Below are 22,019 nucleotides of genomic sequence, written 5' to 3' on the forward strand. Positions count from 1 at the left end.
GTCCTGCACTGATGGGGATTTCTTTTGCCTTGCCCTTTCTCAGCGGGGATTCCCCTCAACCATCTGCTCCTCACCTCCTGCTTTTGCTCCAATTTCTGCAGCCTCTTCATCTTCCTGGAATTCCATCCGCCCCTTCCCACCCTGCCCAGGCATCTGTACGGTTGGAGTGCAGAGCCGAAGGACTCAAAATCACCTGACAGCCTTGCTCCTAGCCCCTGGCGTAGGGGGCAGATTGTCGGCATAGCCAGAGTACTGTGATTATGGTTATTTGCTGCTTCCTAGGGCCTAGAGGGAGAGATGAAAAGCAGCATAAATTAGAGCAGCCCTGAGGCTGATCTAACTTACACCAAGCGGGCAAGCAGGGCCTCGGTATACTCAGAACATGGGGAGACCACAGGTGACACAGTCCCTCTTCCCTTCGTATCCCCAAGCACAGGAATAGAGTAACTGAGAATTGGTCCCACTGTGCTATGTTAGATCACTCACATTTTATTGAGCCACTATCCAATATCCTTTCTGTAATTTTCTTTTTTTATCTTAAAATTAATTTGGTTAATAAAGCTCACAAGGACTCAAATCTATATTCTAGCCAAACAACTAGAATCCAGCAGGGAGTGACTTCTTTTCTGAGAAATTTTGATGAAAATGAAGGGGAACAGTTTTGGTTGGGTTTTTTTTTTTTTTTTTTTTTCCTCAAAAACTTTCAGCTTTTCTTTGAACAAATAAATTGGAACCTGAACAATTTTCAGTTTTAAACTATTTATTTTTTCCCTCTAAAAATTTCATTTATGACAGAAATGGAATCTTTCCCATTTACCTAATAAGGCATTTTTCTGTTGCAAAATGCTTTTTAATAGAAATTTTTCGATCAGCTCCTAACCCAAGTCTCCAGTGAACTTATGCAAAGCATGGGCCGGGGAAATGGTTTATAGAAACTGCTTAACCAATAGCTATTTCCATACTATTTTTGCCCTCATTCTCACAGTTAACTTTATCAGTCAGGTTTTACAACACCCAAAAAGGGTTGGTTCCTGATCTTAGTCCCATGTTATTGGTCATCTCCCCACCTCCTTCCCAAGTTGATGGGGAGAGGTTCCAATATTTGTTTCTGGTGTGGGCACATGTCTGATCTAGAGTATCTTCTGTGCCACAGGACCACTGAATTGCCGCCATCTCTGGGGTGGGTGAAAGGTGACAGCCAGGACTGGCCTACAGTCCAGGGGAGTCTCCTAAAACCTCGGGAAATGCCTACTTTGAAACCCACTTCCACCAAAAAGCCCTTGAGGTATGGGCCAGGATTTGTGGGGGCTTAGGGCCGGCCCAGGTGGGTGAATACTTGGCAGGTAGCAGCCACCTCGGGAGTGATGGATTGTAGGTGGGACATGAAGAACCAGCACACAGCCCCTACCTCCAGAGAGTAGACAGACGGCAGACTTCTCTAGGATGTTTGCTTGGATTGAGGAGAGGGGTCAAATATCCGTAACATGGAATAGTGGCTGGTGGGGTATCAACTTCTGGGGCAGAAGCCAGGCAGGAAAGGTGGCAGGACAGAGCACCAGGCAGCGGCCAGGGGGACTAGGAGATCTGTTACTACCCTCTGTGGTAAGTCGAGCTGGATAAGGAGCTGCATGTGGGTGGGGGATGCCATAGGGGCCTCGGTGTGTGCCCGGGGGTAGCCACCTTGGGAAGCAGCCTGTGCCAGAGTGGGGGCTGTGTTCAGCTGGGGCTAGTCTGGAGCAGGGTGGGGGAATAAGTAGGGTTGCCAACAGTCCCTTTATTACTTCATCTCTGCTGAGTGCTGCAAAAAGCTACAAGAAATACCCCTGCACCGGTAGCTGAGTACTGGTTGTGATTAGTATTAACATTAGGTGGAAGAGTGGGGTGGGGGTGCTGAGAAAACAGCCCCCAGTGTTGCCAACCTTAGGGATAAGTGTGGGATTGGGGGGTGGGGGTGGCAGAGGAGATGGGGGCCAGCATGTATGAGACTTTAGAGTTTTAGGCAACAGAGGGTCCTGTGGCACCTTTGAGACTAACAGAAGTATTGGGAGCATAAGCTTTCGTGGGTAAGAACCTCACTTCTTCAGATGCAAGACTAGGGTTTTAGGGTATGTCTGGGGTAGGGAGGTGCCCTAGAAATGGATAGGTGAGCCATGTTGCTGCTGTAGGGTGACCAAACAGCAAGTGTGAAAAATTGGGACAGGGAGAGGGGGGTAATAGGAGCCTATATAAGAAAAAAAAAAAAAACAAATCGGGACTGTCCCTATAAAATTGGGACATCTGGTTACCCTATGCTGCTGGCACCCCACGTGCTGCGCCAGCAGGGATGAGCGAGACTAACACCGCTTCCCTCCTTCTCTCCCCGCCGCCCCCCCGGCCTACTTTCTTTTTTTTTAGCGGCGGCCCCTTTAAATCTCAGTGAGGGCGGAACGGCTGCGCTGAAGCCGTAGTGGGCGGGGCCTGCCCCTTGCCCTGCTCTCGCGATATCAGGCGCCGCCCGGACGAGATCAGCCCTTTCCGAAGAGACGCGGCCAAGATGGTGGGTGAGAGTGGCGTGGGCCGGAGCCCTTAATCCGGCTCCATCCGCTTCGGGGCCGGCTCGGCCGGGGCTCTGGGTGCCGATACCCCCGGAGGGCGCTGCCCCCTGCACGCCTGGGGCTGTATGGGCGGGGAGGGAACGGGCCTGGGCTTGGTTGAGCTGCTGCAGCCCGGTCCGGGCCCTGGCGGGGGCGTGGAGTCCCCCGTCTTCTCCGGGGCTGGGGCCCGAGCGGAGTGGGGGGGGGATGCGTTGTGGGGGGAGGGGGCCCGGGAGAAGAGTGGGGGGCAGGGATTGTGATGGGGTAGTTGGGGTGTGAGTGTTGTGCATGTGTCTTGGGGGGCTCTTGGCGGTGCTGCGGGTGTGTGCAGTGTAGGTCGGTGGGGTTGTGTTGTGTAGGCGATGTCTGTGACTCTTGGGGGGCTCTGTGTTGAGGGAGCGTTGTGTCTTGGGGGGGGGAGGGGAGAGTTGTGAGATTGTCCATGGACAATGTGTGGAGCTGGGCTCAGGGAACATTGTGAGCCTGAGTGTGTGTAACGTGTGCTGTGGCAGGACGGGGCACCCAGGGAGTTGTCTGGAGACAGGGTGCCAGTGACGCATGTGGTTGTGGGGGTGCTGTGTAATGTGGGGTGCTTGCTGGGGGAGGCTGATGGAACTCGTGGGCCGCTCTGGGGAGCTGTTGTAGGGCTGGGCCTGGTGCTGACGGTGGGTTTGGGGAGGGCGGTGACGCTTATGGGCTGGGAGCAGTCTGAGCAGGGTTGGTTTATGTAGGTTGTGCTCCTCCAGGCGAAACGGGCTCCAGATATGTCCAGTAACCAATCTCTTGTAAATATAGATGTGCCCAGTTAAGCCATGGGAATGCTTCACCCTTGGGGGGGGTGTTTCATTAGGTCTGTGTGCTCCAAAGTGAAAGGAGCATTAATATTTATCAAACAGTGAATCATTACGAATAATTCACAGCATTTATATTCTGTTTATATTCTTCAGAGCACTTTTACAGAGACTAATGAACTACCACGCATGTGCTCCTCTTCCCCCGGTAACACCTATACGTGGGCAATAACTGGGCTGGTAAACACATGGGAGCAGGGCAGCAAAGGTCTCTGGCAAAACGTCCCGCCTGCTTGGATGTCTTTGTAATTTGGAGGCCTCATCTGTTTTCCCTCTGGTTCTCTCCATCCAGGCGGAAGTCGAACAGAAGAAGAAACGTACCTTTAGGAAATTCACCTACAGAGGTGTCGATCTGGATCAGCTCCTCGATATGTCCTAGTAAGTAACTCTTGCTTATTGGCACCCTTCTCCCCCGTTACCAAACCAAGCAATGAGGTTATGTTAAGAGATGACGGCAGGTCTTGTGGCCAGAGCCCATGACTGGAAATCAAGCTCTCTACATTCTGTGCAACAGGTCTGTAGGCCCTGTCTTCACTGCAGAAGTAGCCAGGTTTAAACAGGATTGTGAAGTAGTTTGGGGCCAAGTGTATTATATGACTTTTATTTTCTCATCTCCTAACAATGACAGTGGACCATATTCTGAACCAAGTGTTCATTGGGATTAAGCTGTGGTTCCTTAATTTGGATAGAATAGCTTTTTTCCTATCCGCTCAGGCAAAAACCTTATAACAAGACCAGACCTTCTGTTTAGTTTCCCCATCTATAAAATAAAGACACTATCAATCTTCCTCCTGGAGACTTAATTTAGGGTAAATGCATTAATATGGGTAATGTGCCCTGGAATCTCTGAGTACAAAGGGCTATAGAAAAGCAGCATTTTGTTGTCCGCTATTTTACTTGCGTGTTCTGATAGAAGTAATTTGCCATATTCATTCGTATCGCTTAGTCCAAATTAAGGATACCAGAGTGTGGGAGGAGGGGTGGTGTCAAACAGGGGCCACTCCCCCATCATTCCATGGGCCCAGAACTGTGCAGGGGAGAGCCCCTAACTCTGAGGGCGCTAGGACCCAGGTGGGGTGCAGCTGCAGAGAGGAGCCCTAGAGTCCAGCTTGCAGGAAGGGGAGTTGACAGAGCAGGGACCTCTGGCCATTCAGAAAACTTTCTACAGTTTGTCTGGATGTTGCATCGATCGGCTGTTTGCTCCATCTCTCAATCTCTTCGCCTCAGCTTTGCCCCCCTCATCCACTTCCCTTCCTCTCTTTCTATTTAGTTAACCCCCTTCTAAGTAAACCCACCCTCAAAAAGTTGTCACACATTGTTCACTCTGCTTGTGGCCTTCCTTGATGTCATGGCTGACTGTCTTTGGGGCAAGGACCATCTACTGCTGTGTTTGTACAGCTTCTAGCCCAATCCTTGGTTGATCGTTAAGCAGTACCACAGTGAACATCATTAATAATTGATACATGGCTCTGCATCTCATTGGAATGTCCTCAGCAATACTGGACTACGGATTTGCTCACTCCTGAATCTTTCCCAACTGTGAACAAATGATGATTCCATCCTCCCACGGCTGGCAATAGAACCCAGGGGTCCTGGCGCCAGGTCCATTTCTGGTGTTTCGCTCCTTTCCTCACTGAATCTAAATGTTACATATGAGCTGACTCATGTTTAGAGTCCTAGAATATCAGGGTTGGAAGGGACCTCAGGAGGTCATCTAGTCCAACCCCCTGCTCAAAGCAGGACCAGTCCCCAGACAGATTTTTACCCCAGTTCCCTAAGTGGCCCTCTCAAGGATTGAGCTCACAACCCTGGGTTTAGCAGGCCAATGTTCAAACCACTGAGCTATCCCCACCCCCCCAGCTGATCTAGTCCTCTTCGTTATTTCAGCGAGCAGCTGATGCAGCTGTACAGTGCTCGCCAGCGTAGGCGTCTGAACCGCGGCCTGCGTCGTAAGCAGCATTCCCTCCTGAAGCGCCTTCGTAAGGCCAAGAAGGAGGCCCCTCCCATGGAGAAGCCAGAGGTGGTCAAAACTCACCTGCGCGACATGATCATCCTCCCCGAGATGGTGGGCAGCATGGTCGGCGTATACAACGGCAAAACCTTCAACCAGGTGGAAATCAAGGTGAGCTGTGCAGGAGCGAAAGGTTTAAATACTGCCTGATAGCAGCAGAAACTTACCAGCATCCTGCTTGCTTAGGCCCCGTCTCCGCTCCTGAATTTTCCTGTAATGGATCGATTCTGAAAGGGTAAACCAGTTGCCCTTTAATTTGCTTGAACGTCTGTTCCAGTTGGAGCTTGGCCAGTTCCCTCTCTAGGAGGAGAGTCTCTGTATATGGGGCTTTAACACCTATGAAAGGCAGGTTGTTGTGGGAGGTAAACAAAAAAACCACCCCAAAACTTTGTCATGAAATCATTCTCTATTTTCCTTTGAGAAGGTGGTGTCTGACTTCGGGGAATGTGCTACATACAAGGCTTTTTCTTCTTAGCTTGTTAAGACCTAGACTGAAGTTTTGCAAGAGGTTGCTTGCCCGCCTGGTAATTCAGTGAATGAATCAGTTGTTCATAGTGCTGCTGTGTATGAGAGAAGTAATCGGGGGGAGGGTCTGCCTGGAGTTAAGAACATGTTGCTTCTTGCAATGTAGACAGACCCTTTGGGGCAGTCCTGTATTCCCTCACCCCTACGCTTACCTGCCTGGTGGTGACCGAGCAGGGGCTCCGTTACAGAGCCACAGAATGTCTTGCTGTAGCGAGAAATCCGACTTGCCGATCTAACGGGAAATGAAGTAGCCTGCAGGTGCGGTGTGGCGTGATCTGATATTACAAGGAAGGATTAAACAACTGACCAACATTTTCTTTGCCTGCTTTGTTTGTGGTTGAAATCTAACCTGAAAGCCTGTTGAAGGGCTTAAGGTAGATCAACCTGTTTGGGCTCTCTGGTTGGGGGAATGTTTTGAGTTGGACACGTGGGGGTGATTATTTTTTTTAAAGGCACAGGTGGCAGTTAGACATGAAATGGGAGTTAGACACCTGGGATACTAAATCATAACTGGAAAAAGCAACCAAGAGTCCTGTGGCACCTTTAAGACTAACAGATGTATTGGAGCATAAGCGTTCGTGGGTGAATACCCACTTCGTCAGACACATGTAACTCATAACTGCCACTTGTGCCTTTCGACATCTCCTTTGGCTGTCTATCAATGTGGATTGCTGTAGCTAATTACAGTGGCCTAAACATAGCCAAAGCCATGTTTACGCTAGGAGTTCCTTAGCACTGCAGTTCTATTGGTAAGCGCTCCTAGCATGGACGCAGCTAATGCCCCCAAAACTGCGCTTTTACTGATCGTTTAGCCCACCCCAAGCAAAACAAGCTTTGCTGGTATAAGAGCATCTGCATTAGGGCGATCTGTCAGGGATCGCACCTTTTCACACCCGACAGACACAGCTGTGTCAGCAGAAGTCTGTAGTGTAGACAGTCTTATCTGCCAGAGAGGTGGGAGTGCTGTCTGGGGAGGGGGCAGGAGGGGCATTTTTGAATATGATAAGGAAGAGGAGGATCTGCAGCTGTGACTAGAGCTGTCTGAATACCGAAAGAAAAGGGAAGTGGCAAGGTGTGCTTGCTCAAAACAATAGTATCAGTGAACCCTGGAGAAGTCTGAAGGCTGAAACGTTTAGATTGTTATTCAGTGAAAGATCAGTCAGTCTGCCTGGATAATTTGGGAACAGAAAGAGGGTTACATTAATTCAATTATCAGGGGGTAGCCGTGTTAGTCTGTATCTACAAAAACAACAAGGAGTCTGGTGGCACCTTAAAGACTAACAGATTATTTGGGCATAAGCTTTCGTGGGTAAAAACCTCACTTCTTCAGATGCATCTGACGAAGTGGGTTTTTTACCCACGAAAGCTTATGTCCAAATAAATCTGTTAGTCTTTAAGGTGCCACCAGACTCCTTTGTTGTTTTTATTAATTCAGTTGGCTGCAAATGGCATGCCCATCTCTACCTGTACCAAGCACCTGATAGATGCACGTGGAGGTACTGTATTTTTAAAGAATAGTTCTAAACAGTCATCCCAGAGCTCTGTGTCATGAAATCCAACTTGTCTTCTGATGCTCTTTAAGGTCTTTGCAGGGTACTCTCCCGTTTGAGGCTCTCAGCTGCTTGTCACGTCAGATCAATCCTGTTTCTGAATAGTCACCCTGTCTTTTCTCTTGCAGCCCGAGATGATTGGCCACTACCTGGGCGAGTTTTCCATCACTTACAAGCCAGTGAAACATGGCAGACCTGGTATCGGTGCCACCCACTCATCTAGGTTCATTCCTCTGAAGTAAATGATGCTTTGGGAAAATGTTTTCTATATGTAAATAAAGAAAATGCTCCTGCCCGACACTGTCTCTGGTCTCTCTCTGGGTAGGATCTTGAGAATTTCCCTTCCATTTGGGCTGTGCCTTCTGAAGGTAAATGCCACTAGGAGCTTGTGTGTAGGCTCGGGGGTCCTGTAGAGAATCTGGGTCCATGTGTCTGCATAAGCTCACTGAAAACGCTTTGTGTTGTGCAAATGGGGACAAGTCAGGTGGAGTATCCCGTCCTGACGCTGCAAGCGAAACTCCACCTGTCTTGTCCCCATTGCACAGCTTGTTGGTGAGTTGGTCTAGGAATGTCCTCTCTAATGGCGGGTGGGAGAGGGACTGGGCTTGTGCTCTAATAAGCCGGTTTGCAGGTCTGATGAGAATTTTTCAATGTTTCTTTTTATTGTTCACGCGAGAAATTCTGATGCGGTCTAGCCCGGGGAGCCTGACTTGAAGATTGGTGAAATGACATCACAACTGCTAAATGTGGGGGAGGATGGCTTACGCAGACTGTTCTAGAATTACTGATTCCAGTCAGTAGCCATTTGGAGTAGAGATGGCCCCGATAAAGATTCGAGACCCTCTCTTCAATGAAGGGATGAGAGCTCATTATAAACAACTAGGGTGACCAGATGTCCCGATTTTTTTGGGTCTTTTTCTTATATAGGCTCCTATTACACACTCTCCTCCCCCCCCTTCCCCTCTCCCTCCCCCCACACACACACCCCTGTCCCGATTTTTCACATTTGCTGTCTGGTCATCCTGTAAACAACCCATATCCTCCTGCAAGACTAGAATCAACAGTCTTGGTACTTAAAAAACAGGAGTAAAATCCTTTCACACCTCTTTGTGGTATGGTGTGGGGGGGCAGGCCATGTGCCCAGTCTTCTGGAATCTTTTAAGCACATATTGAATATTAAAGAGAGGCAAAGATGAGGTTTATTGGCTGTTAGATGTTATAGTCTGAGGAATGCACTCTGGATTCTTAGATGTCGATACCCTCTACCTCTAAAAATTGTCAGTATGCTAGTGCTGCCACTTTGAAAGCTATTGAGTGTTTTTTGGTTTGGTGTCCCAAGTATGTTCCCCTCCTGTGCACAGCTGCTTTCTGTACTAAGGTCTTGCTTGTTACTTCCATGAAGATGCTGATACAGAATAAACAAATGTGGTTACCGTGGATATCTGAAGGATGTAATAATCTGTGGCTGACAGAAAAGGATGAAAATAATTTTTTCCAAGCTTCCATGACATCCAAAAATATGTAATGTTACACCTCTACCCCATATAACACGAATTCGGATATAATGCGGTAAAGCAGCGCTCCGGGGGGGCGGGGCTGCGCACTCGGGTGGATCAAAGCAAGTTCAATATAACACGGTTTCACCTATAACGTGGTAAAAAAATTTTGGCTCCTTAGGACAGCGTTATATCGAGATAGAGGTGTATAATAAACCCTGCAGGTCAATGATGCATCCCAGTGTGCAGAAAAATCTCATCTGGCATAATCTACGGGTAAATTCTAGAGAAAAACACTGAAGATGGACTAGAAACGTGAATGCAACTTTTCTTTACGTGGTCTGCCCCGGGAAATCCCGTGCTGGTTTCATTAATTGTACTCTTGAGAGGTCCAGAATCCTTTTCCACTAAAAACCAAACACCTGTATGGAAACTAATCAGAGTGGTTTCATTGTTGGGTGTGTGTAAAACCGGAAAGAAAAACAGCATTGAATAAATGAAACCCTAATGGGACTTGTCTAAAATACCATGTCCTGAGCATGCTCCCCTACAGCTGCATTGCTTTCTGTAGCACAATTTTCTTTAGAAGTAATTGATACTCAATTGAAACAGGATTTTACTAAAGGTTCCCAATGGCAGAAGCATGGTTGTAAAAGGGCTTGTGTATTAAGACCCTGGTTCTCCAATCTTCAATCCTTCTCCTGACACAGCTCTGGTCACATCAGTTTTTCCTTCTCTTGTCTAGTAATATTAAGGTCAAACAGAAGTTCATGTGGTTTGCCAAGACTTTGTTCTAGGGTCTAATCCCAAGTGGGTTCAACAGATTCCCCTCTGCCTGTGGCAGCAGGTGTGTGAAACTTCAGTCAATGACCCAAACAAATGGTAGCCCCTTTCCTTGTTCTGCAAGCTACTGGGTAGTGCTGGTTCCTTCCATTCCCTCAGACTGAAATGCAGAGAGTTTTGGGAGCTTCCTCTAATTACATCTCATGATACCATGTTTTAAAACACAGGGGTTGGAGCAACCTGGCTCCTTTTCAAACTACTGAGGGCTCCCTTTGGCCTGGGCTTTTCTAGATCTTGCAAGGTAAGTGATATCGAGCTTGGATACCTCTTGGCTCTCGCACACTACAGCTAGTGGGGGTTGGGATGAATCCTGGGTGGTAGGTAGAATAACTTTAGTGTGCCTAGTATGAAGCTCTAACCGTTCTATAAGGCCTATAACTGAGACGGTGATGCCACTTTCCTGGCCACGTTTAACGGCTGCCCCGTTTCTCCCCAAAGGTGCCTGCACTTCAGTGGTAGGTCGATTTGTAAACTAGCCTGGGGCATTTGGGGCTGAAAGATGCTACATAATGATCTCGTCAATTGCTATCCCTTCAGTTCCCCATGCGGGGGCTTGGTAACGAACGTAGCTAATTCGGCTCAGGTGAATGGGAACTACCCTGATGGCTGTTTGACGGCCGGTGTGAAAAGAACAGGTGGGTCTTATTCCATTTCCTATGAAACGTGTCTGCAACATCACCACCATGGCAGTTTCAGCAGAGAAGTCAGGAGGACTTGGACACCCTTCAAAAGATGGACTTTCTGCAGCCAGGCAGAGAGAGTTTCTATTTGTATTACCGTAGCCCCTAGGAGCCTTAGTCCTGGAGCAGGACCCCACTGTGCCAGGTGCTGTACAGACATAGGACACAAAGCCAACCCCTGCCCCAAGGAGCCTACAGTTAAATATGACAAGATACAGACAGAGGTGTGTTAGTGGGAAGCTTGTATTGCTGTACCTGTTGTGCAGTTTGGCCTTGATCTACCAAGCTAGGACCTTTCACCAATGCTAGATTTACCTCTCCCGTCCCTCCCCCACCAAAACATCTACTGCAGCCTTGGTGCCTGGCCCGGCGCCCGCAGTGAACACATCATAGCTGCCATCCATTGACTTGCTCTTTGCTGGCTTATGACGGGGGCGCCAGGTCAGTTAGCAGCAGGGTTCAAAAGGGAATCTTTGTGGCTGGTTCCAAAAAGCCTTTTCATGCTCTACCAGCTTTGTTCTCTTTGGAATAGCCTACATTCAAAAAGAGGCTTTGCACCCTCCCCTTGTCCCCGAATGACTGCCTGTCCAGGAGCTTAAACAATAACCGAGGAATTGGATGGCTTTAGAAAGGAGAGAACTGGGTTGCCTGGTGTCGGAATGTCCTTTGTGCACCAAACCTCATCTCCATCTGAATGGCTGGGGACAGGCATTCACTGTTAAGATGTAGCTATTGTATCTATTGCATCCATTTGTTTTCCAGGTGCCCCAGCAATGGTCTGATTAAAGAATGCAGCTCTCTTAACCCATTAGGAGCATCAGTGCGAAGGAAGTTCTATTGAGCCCTCCTGCATAATAACGGGAAACCGGGGATGCCACTGCGGGTACAGCAAAGTGCTGCGGGATCCCGGAAGAGGAACAGCGATTCTCTGTGCCTGGTGTGTGTGTCCGCTACTCTTAACACCATTTTCTGCTTCATCCAGCAGAACCGTGTCCCCAGGTGTTTTACGCTCTATAGATCACGCCGCTGCTGAAATGCCAGCAAGCCACCCAGAGGCGAGTGCATGAGCGGAAATATTGCTACATGGCCATTACCACGGCTCCAGGAACTGTCTGGATGACTGATGTTTGCACGGGCTGTTGTAGTAAAACCGCATGACCTCCAGGCTACCCCGCCTGAGAGCCAGAAGGATATTTGCAGGCCAGGCTGGCTTGCAGCCAGGTAGTGTTTTTTGGCCAGAAGATGTCGCTGTGAGATTATTCCCATTTGGTCAATATTTCTGGAGATCATGTGAAATTTGCTTACTGCCTCTTTCACCGGTGGTCAGAGAGGATTAGCATTGCAGCGCGGGTTTGGCTGCTGGGGTCAGAGCTTTTAACCCTTCCTGAGAGGAAAAGTCTCAATCAGATGCCCAACTCTCAGTTAGAACGTGGAGGAACAACCTGAAATTTCCTAGCAGCTTTTTAGGTTCATTCGGCTCTTCTCTATCGTCTTCTCTCAGCGCACTTTCCAACACACGTGGCTTTTAAATGTAGAAGCCTGGGAACTCCGAGCCGGAGAAGCCATCCGCATCCAGCTCCTGCCAGTGCAGGGTGGTTCTCCAGGGAGGAAGGCTGGGTTTGGAGTTAAGACATTGGCCTGGGACTACTTGGCTCTGCCACAGACTTCTTGGCTGGTCTTGGTCAAATCTCTGCACTTACCCTGCACCTCCATTCTGTAAGAAGAGGCTAATATTTCCATGCCCTGTAGAGGAGGTGTGAGCATAAACACTGACTCAGGCCTGCTGGTGTGGGCCATGTAAGGAGATAAACAGATAGAGCTTTGTCTGCTCCAGCTCTAAATGTCTTTGGGAGATTATTCCACACAATCAGCTCGGCCCTTTTGCAAATATTTCCTGTTACCCGGCTTAAATTCCCTCGTCTAAATGTCATCCTAGTAGCTGTATCACGGTAGCACCCAGGGGCCCTCAACATGGCACCAGGCCCCATCGTCCTCGGAGCTGTATGAACAGCACAAAGAAACGGTCCTTGTCCCAGGAGCTGCCAGCCTTTGTTCCATGAGGGTCTGATCTGCTGGGGGTTGTTTCAGAGTCGCTTTAATTGTCACTCTCGGGCGAGATTGATGGAGAAATGACAAAACACGTGTCCTTTACTCCCATATACATGCCCTCCACCACCGTCCTCGTTCTCCCTCTGGGGTGATTATGCAACTCACCCTAACACAGAGTGTGCCTTTGTCCCCTGCTAGCGGGGGGATAATAGCCTAGTGGTGCTATCAGCCGGAGGAGTTACTCCTTTAGCTCAAGCAATGGTGGCTCCTCCTAGTTAGCACTGAAAGTCATGGGCTCAAGCCCTGCTGGCGACCCAGCGGAGTCACCATGACACCTGGCCAGTTACACGCGTGGTTTCCTGGCTGGGCCTTTTCGCGGAGCTTTTCCAGAAGCCTCCTGGAAGATCTGAACGGCTGCGTGCTGCGTCCCCAGCAGACTGAGCAGGAGACAAGCCCAGGAGGAGCCGGCCATGAAGTGGTTAAAGGCGTCCTTCTCCCGGGCATTCAGGATGGCGCAGGTCACGGCCGGCGGGCAGGGAGAGGGAGGGCATTGCACTAGCACGGGGAAGTGGCTGTAGAGCGTGTGGAACGTCACCAGGAAGATGCCTTCTAGGACAGCCTTGGCCAAGAGACTTCCCAAGTGCAGCCAGAGCCGCGGCTGCTTACCCCGGAGTGTGGGCTGCCGCCAGCTGCCCATGCCCTCGCCGTGTGGGCGGAAGTGCCAGGAGCTGGCCAGAGCATGGCTGAAGATCACCGCCAGCTGCAGCGCGAACAGGCTGAAGGGCGAGATGGGGAAGGCGGCGTCGAAGCAGGTGCGGCGGCAGCTCTCCGCGCTGGCGTTGCAGGCCAAGTCCCCCACCTCGTCCCGCCACAGGGTCCTGGCTCCAACCGCCAAGGTGACCAGCCGCAGCGTGAAGACCACAGCCAAGCCAGCCCGACACAGGCGGGGGGCGTGTGCGCTGGTGCCGCTCAGCAGGCTTGTGACGGCGTCCACCTCCATGGCAGCCTGTGGGGGGGGAAGGAGAGATGTAGGTGTGTGGTGCAGAGGAGTATAGACGGTAGGAAAAACAAGACAATCCCCCACTTCATCACACCTGGCCTTTAGGGAGCGTGAGGAGGGGAGACACAGGTTAGAACCCTCTGGATTACATTAGAAATCAGCCGAGTCAGAGCCTTAGAAATACTGTCGCTTGGATGGAAAGACAGGTAATGGGGGATGGAAGGTGTTAGAGAGGAAGGCCAGGCTAGTGACTAAGGCATGGGCGTGATCGTTGGGGGACCTGGCTTCTATTCCCGGCTCTGTTGCTGACCTTGGGCAAGTCACGTCCCTGCTCGGTGCCTCAGTTTCCCCTCCCACCCTTTGTCTATCTGGTGTGTTTAGATTGCAAGCTCTGTGAGGCAGGGCCAGTCTCACTGTGTCTGCAGCACCCAGCACGATGGGGCCCGGCTCCCAGGCTCGGATCGTACGTTTAGGACACGCACCCTGTCTGGGCGGGTCGTGTTGCGTTAACAGAGAGGACTCCACTGCCACAGAGAGCCAGGTAACAAGCTGCTCTGGCTGGAAGGATCTGGTCTTTGAGGCTCAGAAGGAGAGCTCAGCATTCGCAGGGATGAAGAGGCTGGCGGAATGTGGGCTGGGCTGGGCTTCGCGTTTGGCCTCTGAGCAGGGATGGTGGGAGCTGCCTGCCTGCTTCCCTAGGGGAAGAGCGTCCCAAAGTGGGAATATTTTGTAATGTTTTTGAGTCCTGTTTGTGCCTCAGTTTCCCCATGTGCTGCATTGTTACCCAGTGGGATGGAAAAGGACTTTGCTTTCGGGGCAGGCGAAGAGAATTAGGCGTGGGTGTCACCTAGCTGTCCGGGCCTTAGTCTCCAATAAACGGAGCATCTGAGAAGACAGTGGTGAATCCAATCGCCAGGACATTGGAACCTAGCAACCAACATCCCCAAGGGATATGGACTTCCCCATCTCTCCTCTGGGCAGATGAACAACAATCCCCCAGCTGGAGATCAAAGGACTGGTGTGGGGTAAGAGCTGGCTGCTGGAAGGAGTAAGGGATCTCTCAAAGGAGGTCAGACAGAGCCTGAACCAAGGGGTTCCCCGCAGCTTGGCTGGGCTCTGGGCTAACCAGAATGGGCTCTGCTTTCCCCTCCAGTTCTCTAGACTACCCACAGAACTTCCAGTTAATGAACGAACCGGACTCTCCACAGCGCCGTGTGTGGGTGTCACTGCAAATGCTGGGCGAGGAGCGTTGTCTCCCTGAGGGGTCTGTCTCAGTGGGACTCGCTGAACGGAGCTCACTGTGTGGTCCAGCTGCCTGGCTTACCCTGGAGGAAGAGTGGGACCCCTAGGGGGGTCTGGCGCACTGACCGGGCTCCTCCTAGAGACTGTTGCGAGGCTGGGGCCGTAACACCGATCCTGTGGAGCCGAGAGACAGAGCCTCTGCCTGCCTGACCCGCGTCAGTCCTGGGACAGACCTGAGCCTGGCAGGGAGGCTGCACCGGCCCTTGGCTAGATGATCTCCAGGCGGTGGATGAAGATCAGGTATTGTCTCTGCTGCTACGTTGTTTGATCTGTCGATACCACTGATTGCGAGGGGCTGGACACTCACTTGCAAACCCTACGGGGATAGGTGGGGGCTGCATGTTCCTACCTCCCTGAGAGCCGGCAGAGGGAAGACTGCGTGATTTGCTCTTCTGCCTCAAGGCCTGTCTCATGTGGCATTCTGCAGGGCTCCAACTTCTCTTCCCTCCCAGAGGAGTAAACTGAGGCACAGAGAGGGGAAATGGCACTCATTTACCCAGCATGTCATTGATAAGGGAATCCTGGATCCCCCCTCTATTCCAGTCCCTAGACCCCATGCCCCTCCCAGAGCTGGCAAGAGAACCCAGGAGTCCTGACTTCCAGCCCCCTGCTCTGAGCCGCTAGTCCTAATTGCTAGAGCAGGGCGCAGCACCCAGGACGCCTGTCTCCCACTCCCTGCGCCCTTGCTACAGCGAGGTTCCAAGGAATGGCTCAGGGGGCACGGGGGTGACCTTGCCCCTTGCAGCTTTGGAGGAGAGCTCTCCTCCTCCCGCGTCTCTGGGCCCTTCCTGCAGACCAACCTGCCTGTGCCCCGCTGGGTTCTTTAACAGGCCCGTTGGAGGCGGTCACGTGACAATGATTTCTGCTGGCCCATCGGGGCAGAGACCCTGGTGGAGCTTCCACCCCCCACGCCCCCATCCCCGGTCAGTGGTGGGAGGCGACGCTGCTGCTGTTCTTGCTTCTCTGCATTAGTTCATCCGGAGTTTGTGCCTCATGGTCCCGATCAGAGCCCCAGGGGCCTTTCCCTGTATTCAGAGCTATGACTCCATCCCTCCCTACACTTAGCCCGGTGCAGGGCCTGGCCTTCACCCGCTGAGCTGCTCTGGTAAGCCTCATGCTGGCCATCTCAGTTGGCTGGGATTGTACAAGGCCTGGCTAGTGGGGGAATGGCTATTGCTGGCCCTGTGGCCTGGGAGCTAGGAGACCTGGGTTCTATTCCTGCCACTGACCTGCTGGGTGACTGTAGGCACGTCCCTGCCCTGCCCCGTGCCTCAGTTTCCCCTTCTGCCCCTTTGCATGGTTAGATCGGGAGCTCTTTGGGGCAGGAACGGTCTCACTCCGTCTGTGCAGCGCCTGGCACAATGGGGTCCTGATCCGAGCTGGGCCTTCAAATCGTCATCTTAGTTACTAAGACAGTGGAAATCAGACAAAGGAGAAGGGAGGGGAGGTTGCCCCCACGGAAAGCTGACAGCTGATCCTTGGGAAGGTGGGAGGAGGGGCTTTAACTGCGCAGGAGTGGCCCAGGCATGGAATAATTTGTTCCTGAGGAGTGAGGGGCAGTGGGGTGGGTTTGGACTGTGGGGCATCAGCAGCGCTGAGGGTGGGGATCCCGGAGCGGGACTGGCAGGGGGCAGCAGTTCAGGGCGTTGGCAGAGCTGTGTAGAAGAGGAGAGCCCAGGACTGGAACAGCAGCGGGGGGCAGTGGGTGCCCGGAGCGAGGAGCACAAGGAACGCTTGTGCAGTCTGTGGCCAGCGTGCTCAGCGGCAAAGGAGATGAAAGTGGCCGGAGTCCAGGCAGGGCACCCGCCTCCGTTCAATGCTTTTGATCCCTTTGAGGTCTGGCCGGAGCCGCTCTTGGGATCCTTATGAACGGCATTGGCCGGCCAGGCTGCTCCCAGGGCTGGGGCGGGCCAGAGGGGGAAACCGCCCGGCTCATGGGTAAAGCCCCCTGAAATGGAGATCAGCTGCAGAGATGGGGGCAGATTATGGCCAGCCCTGCCTGGCGGCACAAGGGGAAGAGAGAGGGGAGGCAAGAGCTGTGCTGGATTCTCAGCTGAGCCCCTGCCAGCCTCCCCCTGTAGCCTAGGGGAGGAATCGTTCAGTGGTTTGAGTATTGGTCTGCTAAACCCAGGGTTGTGAGATCAGTCCTTGAGGGGGCCATTTAGGGATCTGGGGCAAAATCAGTACTTTGTCCTGCTAGTGAAGGGAGGGGCTGGACTCAATGACCTTTCAAGGTCCTTTCCAGTTCTCGGAGATGGGATATCGCCATTAATTTAAAAGAATCCAGTTGGTGCTGCTGCCTCTGAACTTTTCCAAGGCTCTGGCTAGTTTGGGGGCCTCCGTTTTGGGGGGGGGGCAACCTGAGACACCTTCGAAGAACCCTGATGTGTTTTTCAGGAAGGGATTAGCTCTCTCCCTCTGGAAATCAAGCCCTTTCTGGGGTCTTGAGTGGGGTCCATTAGCCTAGTTTGGAAGGCGATGGGAGCGACCCCGGTTTACACCTGTTGAGGACGTGGCCAGTTAGCTACAGCACAGGGCAGAAGTGGGACAACTAAGCAGGAGGATCCAACCCAGCTTCCCCTTTACCTGGGAGTTTGCATCAAGGACGTTAGAGGTTGTTCGGCGACATCTCCTGGAGTTGGAGGGTCCTTTCCTGTGGCACCTTTCTCAACCCGTCTCCTCCCAGGAACTGAGGTGGCCAGGAAATGCCCAGGGACCTCTCCCGCTGCTGCTTTGTTTTGCTGTAAATAGCGGCGAGCGGAGTAGCATGCAAGGTGCAGGCGTGTTCACGGCTCGGCCTGGTTTGGAGCAGCCAGGACCGGGCAAGAGGCTAGAACAGAACCAACCAGGGAGCCCTCAAGAGGGGAAGGGAGCAGGATGTCATTGCTCAGGCTGGGAGGCTGCAAGGTCATTCATGTCACCTCTGTACTGTCGGCACATGAGAGGCGTGAGCATGGGGCGAGTGGCCTGATTTTAAATGTAGGCCCTGCTCTATGCCACCGTTAGGGCAGGCGTGGGGGTCTCTGCAAAGAACTGCTCTGATGCCTTAGCGACAATCTCTATGCTCCAGGGCACAAGCGTGGCTGAGGGTCAGGAGGAATTATATCCCCTTCCAGTACAAATGCTGTAGGACCCTGCAGGGTTTATGTGTTGATTTTGCAGCTTACAAAACACCTGTTCCCCTTTGTGCCCGGGCTTTGAAAGGGCCTGGGCAAGGGGCGAAAGGGGAGCGAGCAGCCTCACTGCCCGACAGGAGGGCATAAAGGGAGGAAATCACCCTGATAGGATGAAGTAGTGGCAGGGCTGGAAGAGGACTCCTGTGTTGTATGCCCAGCTCTGGGAGGAGCGTGTGGTCTGGAGATGAGAAGGGAGTTGGCATTAGGGTCAGGACTTCTGGGTTCTGTTTTTTGGCTCTGCCTCTCACTCACTGGCTCACTTTGGACAAATCTCTTCCCTTTCCCGCGCCTCAGTTTCCCCCATCTGTAAAATGAGGATAGTGAACTTTAACCCCGCTTTGCGACTAGGGGATCAAAGATGTCAGATAACTAAGGGGTGTTCCTTGTCCACAGTATGAGGGCCTGAGAATCAGGAAGTGAAACTGACTAGAAATAGACAGAGAAAGCTCCCACTGACTTCAATGGGGCCACGCTCTGCGCCCCCCCCCCCCCACCTCGGAGAGTGAAATTCAGTAGTAAGAGATCGATCCTGCAGGTGCTGAAGGATTGCAGGATCAGGGCCTAAAAGGAGGATCAGAGAAGACAAGTGTCTGATGGGACGGGGTTTGGAGAAGGTGGAGGGTTTGCTTCTCAGATAAGGGTCAGAAAGGAATTGTTGCCGGTGGCCGGCTGAGCTCCCGTTGAAGCGATTGTAGTCGTGCACGGTGGTGTTAACGGGGTGTCACGGCCCCTACAGAGCTTCTGAGTTATTACTTACACTGAAATCAACGCGAAAGCAACAGATTTGATGATTAAAGTTCTCTTGGGTCTAACAATCTCGGAGGGGTCTGGAAAGATGGTTTTTGTCCGTTTACGGGAATATCGGGCTGGACGAGGCTTCAAGCGGTCCAACCCCCTGCGCTGAAGTGGTACGAAGTAAACCTAGCCCATCCCTGAGCAGTGCTGTCCAACCTGTCCTCCAAAACTCCCCAGGCAGCCTTTTCCGGAGCGTGACTAGCGGTATAGACAGAAAGTTTTGCCTAATATCCAATCTAATTCTCCCTGGCTGTAAACTTCGCTGATTTCTTCTTGGCCTGCGGCCGGGGGCGTGGAGAACAGCTGATCGCTGGCCTCGCTTAGTCTGAGATGAGATTTGTGGATTTTCATAATTGTTTCAGGTGGGACCTGCCGTCCCCTGACACTTCTGGCCTCTCCCTTGCTGTCTCTTCAGGTCTTGTCTATCCCCCCCACCCCCATCTTTTCCCCAGGCTCACGCGCCTTTGCGGCTAGCCTTGCACCCTTGACTGTTCCCTTTTCATTGCTGTCGCCTTAGGTCTGGGAGCTGGAGCCAAATGGGATCTGCTGCCATCTAGGGCTGGGAGCCCGGCTCGCTCGGGTAAAAAATTCCACTCCCCGGACCCAGCCCTTTAGGAGGAGACAGAGCGAGACAGAGACCGCGGCCGCGGCTGCAGGATGCAGGCTCCATGGGACTGCTCTGGTTCCTGTCCTTCCTGCATTCCACCTTCTTTGGGGATGAGGTAAAGCACCAGGCGGCGGCGATTTCAGGTGCAAAGCCCGCTGACGCGGGGCGGGGGGGGGGGTGGTCTTTTTTCCCCCCTGCTGGGAGCTGTATTTTCAGGCTGCCAACCTGAGCTGCATATTAAGCAGGGTCAGCTGCAGGGGGTTTGGGGGGGGGGTTGTTGCAGGAGACAGAGAGGGTGGGGGGCACATTTGGGGACTGTGGGCTCCGCATGGAGCGATCGCGGGGGGGGGGGGGTTGATCCACGCTCTGTTTTATTGTGAGGGAGATCGGGGCACAGTGGAAATCATCGTCTCCTCCGTGTCTAGCCCCAGGGCGCGGGGAGGTGCCTGGATTGGGGGGGACCTGGCCGCAGAACGCGGGTCCTGGCTCGGGCTGAGGCCGGCCTGGGGCTGTGATGACCGGTCAGATCTAGCAGGTTCAGTGGGGACCCTTTGAGCTGTAGGGCGGACACAAAGCTCCCTGCAGCGGGAGGCAGAGCGTAGGCCCTGTCTGGCTGCCGCTGGCTTCAGCACAATGACAAGGTGTGTGTGCGTTTTCCAGAGGCGCTCGCTGCATAACAGACAGAGCCGGGCTCGCTGCGGGCCTTGCAGCCGGGGCTTTGGGGGTGGGGGTGGGGTGTGTGTGTGTGTGTGGGGGGGGATCTGTCTGGAGGGACAGAGAGATCCGCGGCAGCCGCTCCGCCTGTCTTTTTTTTGGTCCATCTCTCCATCACTGGGCTGATTCTCCATCCCCACCTCCGCACGGAGAGCTCTGCACCTCGGATTCCCCCACGCAGCTATGAACTCTGGGTGGGGGGAACTGGCCTCTGGGCTTCCCACCAAGGGTTACGGTGCTGCTGGGAGCCGGTGGGCATGGGAGGAGGGGGGGGTTCTGCTGGGTTCCTGGCAGTTCGCGGGGGATTGCAGGGAGGTTGGGGGGTGTCTGTTGCCCAGCCAGGCAGGGCCCCGGGACCTTTGTTGTGCTGGGGGAAGGGGAGGTGACCAGGCGGCGGGTGCGGGGGGAGCTGGATCGATGCAGGGTCTGTTCTGGTTGATCATCCTCTTCCCCTCACAGCCTACCCTCCTCAATCACCATAACGGGCCAGCTCCACCCTGGGTGTAACTCCGCCGAGTCCAATGGAGTTACACCAGGAAGGAATTTGGCCTGACATGGTATTGCCTTTCATCCAGCAGCATCCCAGATCGCCCCCGCGCGCACACGCTGAGCGGCAGCTGTCTCTGGGGTGGAGCTCAGCAGCTGTGCTGCACTAGACACATGGCACACCACGTCTCTTCGATGCAGGGAATTTCAGGGAGCGCCTAACCCCCCTCCCCCAACCCCCCACGCTGGGATCTAGCTAGGACGCCGGGGTCCCTGACTCGTGGGGGAAATGCCAGGGGATAGCTTAGTGTCTGGCGATGAGACGTCAAACAGTCCCCCTGGCTGTGCGTCGCCCCCGAGAAGCCTGCTGGCAGCATTGCTTTGAAATGCGGAGGCCTGAATGGTGGCTGATGGTTGGGCCTTGCATGTCTCTGCTGGATCCGGGGGGGGGTTTTCATGGGAGGGGGGCAGGGGCTGCCGAGTTCTGTACGGCTGGTGCAGAATTGGGAAGGGCAGAATGTTCAACCTGGGCTTGGTGTCCGGCTCCGGTCGGGAATGCGGCGTCTCTGACGTCCCTGGGAGGAGACCGCCCTGAATTTCATTGCAAAATAGCTTTTCCAAGGCCCTGACGTCTTGCTGCTGGGGGCCGGGCAGGACTGAGGGTCTTCAGCAGAGCTGGGTGTTGGGACTGGCAGGGGCGGCCTGGGTTTGGAGTAGCAGGGGGGCTGTGAGTCAGGATTGAGGGGCACCAGAAGAGCTGGGGGTTGGGGACTGGAGGGAGCCCAGGACTCAGATGCGGGGGGGGGGGGTGCAGGTCAGGATTGAGGGGCACTGGAAGGGTTGGGGGCTGGAGGGAGCCCAGGACTCAGATGGGGGGCTGCAGGTCAGGATTGAGGGGCACTGGAAGGGTTGGGGGCTGGAGGGAGCCCAGGACTCAGATAGCGGGGGCGGGGGGCTGCAGGTCAGGATTGAGGGGCACCGGAAGGGTTAGGGGCTGGAGGGAGCCCAGGACTCAGATGGGGGGCTGCAGGTCAGGATTGAGGGGCACTGGAAGGGTTGGGGGCTGGAGGGAGCCCAGGACTCAGATGGGGGGGGGGGCTGCAGGTCAGGATTGAGGGGCACTGGAAGGGTTGGGGGCTGGAGGGAGCCCAGGACTCAGGTGGGGGGGGGGGCTGCAGGTCAAGATTGAGGGACAATGGCAGCTGATTTTAAACAGCCTCTTGCATCATATTCTTGTGGCAGGCTCTCTCCGCAGCGTGGATGAGCAGGCGGGGGGCTCTGCCTCCAGTTTGGGGTGAATTGACGCTCCTGTGACACTTACCGGGCTGGGCAGGTGTGGTGAGGAGGCGGGATCCTAGGGC

At 53.3% G+C, this 22,019-nt stretch overlaps 3 protein-coding genes across 3 annotated transcripts in view; 2 read left to right on the top strand and 1 right to left on the bottom strand.

Moving 5' to 3' along the window:
- Nucleotides 1–3,524: 3,524 nt before the first annotated feature.
- RPS15 (ribosomal protein S15) lies at nucleotides 3,525–7,808 on the top strand. Its single transcript, XM_054013618.1, has 4 exons — nucleotides 3,525–3,572; nucleotides 3,717–3,802; nucleotides 5,312–5,546; nucleotides 7,639–7,808. Exons 1-4 carry the CDS (start codon nucleotides 3,540–3,542, stop codon nucleotides 7,750–7,752), a joined length of 468 nt encoding a protein of 155 aa, XP_053869593.1. The 5' UTR covers nucleotides 3,525–3,539; the 3' UTR covers nucleotides 7,753–7,808.
- Nucleotides 7,809–8,151: 343 nt separating this feature from the next.
- LOC128828714 (gap junction beta-3 protein-like) lies at nucleotides 8,152–18,194 on the bottom strand. The gene is made up of 2 exons (XM_054013617.1): nucleotides 17,467–18,194; nucleotides 8,152–13,584 (listed from the first exon to the last, which is right to left on the bottom strand). Exon 2 carries the CDS (start codon nucleotides 13,576–13,578, stop codon nucleotides 12,922–12,924), a length of 657 nt encoding a protein of 218 aa, XP_053869592.1. The 5' UTR covers nucleotides 13,579–13,584; nucleotides 17,467–18,194; the 3' UTR covers nucleotides 8,152–12,921.
- The window catches only part of APC2 (APC regulator of WNT signaling pathway 2), a 49,977-nt gene continuing 42,628 nt past the window's right edge, over nucleotides 14,671–22,019 (top strand). Inside the window, exons 1-2 of the mRNA XM_054013611.1 lie at nucleotides 14,671–15,120; nucleotides 19,369–19,573. Coding sequence (XP_053869586.1) covers nucleotides 19,520–19,573 — 54 coding nt within the window. The 5' untranslated portion in view covers nucleotides 14,671–15,120; nucleotides 19,369–19,519. The remainder of the gene's footprint in view (nucleotides 15,121–19,368; nucleotides 19,574–22,019) is intronic.

Source organism: Malaclemys terrapin, chromosome 24, assembly GCF_027887155.1.
Source record: "Malaclemys terrapin pileata isolate rMalTer1 chromosome 24, rMalTer1.hap1, whole genome shotgun sequence".
In the NCBI taxonomy this organism is placed as follows: Eukaryota; Metazoa; Chordata; order Testudines; family Emydidae; genus Malaclemys; species Malaclemys terrapin.